The sequence below is a fragment of the Mobula birostris genome, chromosome 3, assembly GCF_030028105.1.
Source record: "Mobula birostris isolate sMobBir1 chromosome 3, sMobBir1.hap1, whole genome shotgun sequence".
NCBI lineage: Eukaryota > Metazoa > Chordata > Chondrichthyes > Myliobatiformes > Myliobatidae > Mobula > Mobula birostris.
Genome location: NC_092372.1, coordinates 41,572,626 through 41,575,369, shown reverse-complemented (window position 1 = coordinate 41,575,369; position 2,744 = coordinate 41,572,626). Strand labels below are relative to the sequence as shown.

Below are 2,744 nucleotides of genomic sequence, written 5' to 3'. Positions count from 1 at the left end.
GCTACCTAGGTCTGCCATCCAGGATCCATCGATCTTGAGGATCAATAGAGTTTTTTAGACATCTTAAAATGATGTAGCTTACCAAAGTAACCATGGCTTTGATTGTGGATTTCAGCTGTAGTAGTCTTAAACAGGAATATTTGATTATTCCAATTGGAGCTGCACGAAAAGAGTCACCACTTATCGGCACCATTTTTGAAGACGACACCGATAAGTGGCATCTAATACCAACTAACACTTACATAATAAGTGGCTTCTGATATCAGCTATATTATTTTAAATGTTGTTGATAATTCAACATAACTAAAATGACAATTGTTTAAGAAGTGATTTTTTAAAATTTAGCAACATTTACCCAAACCAACTCCCATTTATAAAGGTTATATTGTGTAAACTGTTTCCTTTGAGATTGCAAAACAGTATTTCAAAGAGGGAAATGTTATTTGTGCTGTATTATTGGCATTCAGTCTTTATGTGAGCAGTGCTCTGTTATTTACCTCGTGGTAGGATCGTTGTAAATTTACAACTATTTAGTGCATTGTCTTATTTGTGCTTTTCTTTATCCTCTTTGTATAAATGTATTCTCCATACCTTCAGAAGATGATAGGTTATTAACTTACTGGAGCAATTTCCTTGAGACCTAGACTTATAATCGAGACATTATAAATCCTATCATAGGAGTTCAATTTTACCAAAGTGAAAAAGAATCTTGTTCCAGTAACATGTCAATGAACTGGATTGCCAATAAAATGCAAAATGATTTATTAGTATATTTCAGGGAAGGTAATCTGTCATCCTTACCCAGCTGTGAATTCAAAACCTCTGCAGAGTTTTGGCCATTATCTTTCTTTCCTTTCCTAGTGGAAAAAATACCTTAACGCTGACATGGAGAAAATGTGACGCATTGAGAATTCATCATTCTAATTGTTCTTCCAGTGCAAAGAGCTCGTTCCTCACTACAATTAATAATACATTGTGTAAAGTGCTTTGAGAAAAGTACGATGTGAGATACTATAAACAGTAAGTACCTTAATTGACAAGGTTTCCATTTATTTATTTTATTTCGAGATACAGCACGGTAACAGGCCCTTCTGGCCTAATGAGCCTGCATCATCCAACTACACCCATGTTACCAATTAGCCTACTAACCCATACAGTCTTTGGGATGTGGGAGGACCCTGGAGCACCCGGAGGAAACCCAGGCGATCATGGGGTGTACTTTCCCAAGCCTAACCACCATCAATAACGATCACTTTGAAAACAAATTAATGAACTGTTCTAATAATTGGAGTGTATCCACCTTCTACGTGCCAATGAATGATCACAGAGAAAATTATAATTTTAAATAAATAGTCAGAGATGTCAACTAGAGCACAATTCTCAGTAATATATTAGAAGAATCTATTTTTTTCAGCTTTGCAGACAATTCATAATCTTTTATCTATACACATGTGCACTCTAAAGAGACCAACAGTTAATATTTCAATACCACTTTGGTATTAGATTATGCATTAACTTGACATTCAATAAGCCCTCTATATATTTATAGAACAGTTGTGACATCACAAGGAGCTGCTAAAGCGATAAACATTTCTCGTATACTTGTTACACCATTACCATTCAGTAAAACCATTACTGATAAATTGAGATTATCCATATTTTCAAAGTACAGAGCAATCATTCCAAATGCTTATATCTATACATAAATATCTCCCTACACTGTAAAACGAGATGTCCTCTAGGTTCATTCTCTGAAATACTGTTTACGGTAACATAACCTTAATATAACAAATCATACTGTAAATTACATTTTCATTGTTTTTAATCATTATCAGTCTCTCTCTAAATGAGGCTACATAATTTGTCACAATATCTTATTATTACAATCGTATACTTACTAAGCTTTTTAAATTTTATAAAATATATGAACTAATTGAACATGAACAGCTTCCAAAACATTATAATACTTCAGAAACTAAGATTTTGTTTCCACTACCAAAATGCCATCATGACATAACATAGCAGAAAGATCTTTTGACTGCACACCATCAGGCAGCAGATACTGCCTTGTAAAACTCCTTGAAATAAAACCATGTTCATCCATTCTTCGTCCATGCTGGGCCCTGATGATAAGCCACCCTTCAAACACTTGAATGATGATATCTTCAGGACGGAACTGAACGACATCCAACATGATTTGAAATAGCTGTGCAGCCTCCGTGGATTCCACTGACTTTGGCTTTTCTCTGACAGAAAGTTCATTCTCTCTCCCTGTCCTTATTGCTGGGCCTGGTAGGGCAAATAGCCAGTGATCTAGTTTGCATTCTGTGAGATCTCGTCCTGTCAACTCGTGCTGGTAGCGAACAGGCGTAGCAGTCCAGTGCCTTACAATTCCTTCTTCCATTGTTCTAAATGTTACAACAAGAAAACTTTTAATTTTAGACTTTACCTTTTATTAAAAAGGCAAAGCGTGAGCTGAGCCAGCCTTTAAGCAGCTGCTTCTATGCTCCAGCTTCTCATTTGAAGTAGTCAATCTTCCTTTTATAGAAAGGGTATTTTGGGCACTATCTCCAGACAAAATATTTTTGTACTTGAGACTCAAATTTCCTGTTAATGCTCTGGAAAGAATGTAGGCCATTTCAAACATTTGGCTCCTATGGACACTGGATAAGTAACTAATCTACACATACGATTTGTCCTTCCTAGGCAAATAAATAACTCCTGCTGCAAACAAGTTGGAGGAG

General features: G+C 35.8%; 1 protein-coding gene across 1 annotated transcript; it reads right to left on the bottom strand.

Moving 5' to 3' along the window:
- Positions 1–1,049: 1,049 nt before the first annotated feature.
- On the bottom strand, positions 1,050–2,513 carry hspb3 (heat shock protein, alpha-crystallin-related, b3). Its single transcript, XM_072251788.1, has one exon. The coding sequence runs from the start codon at positions 2,402–2,404 to the stop codon at positions 1,976–1,978; it is 429 nt and encodes a 142-aa protein (XP_072107889.1). The 5' UTR covers positions 2,405–2,513; the 3' UTR covers positions 1,050–1,975.
- Positions 2,514–2,744: the final 231 nt, after the last annotated feature.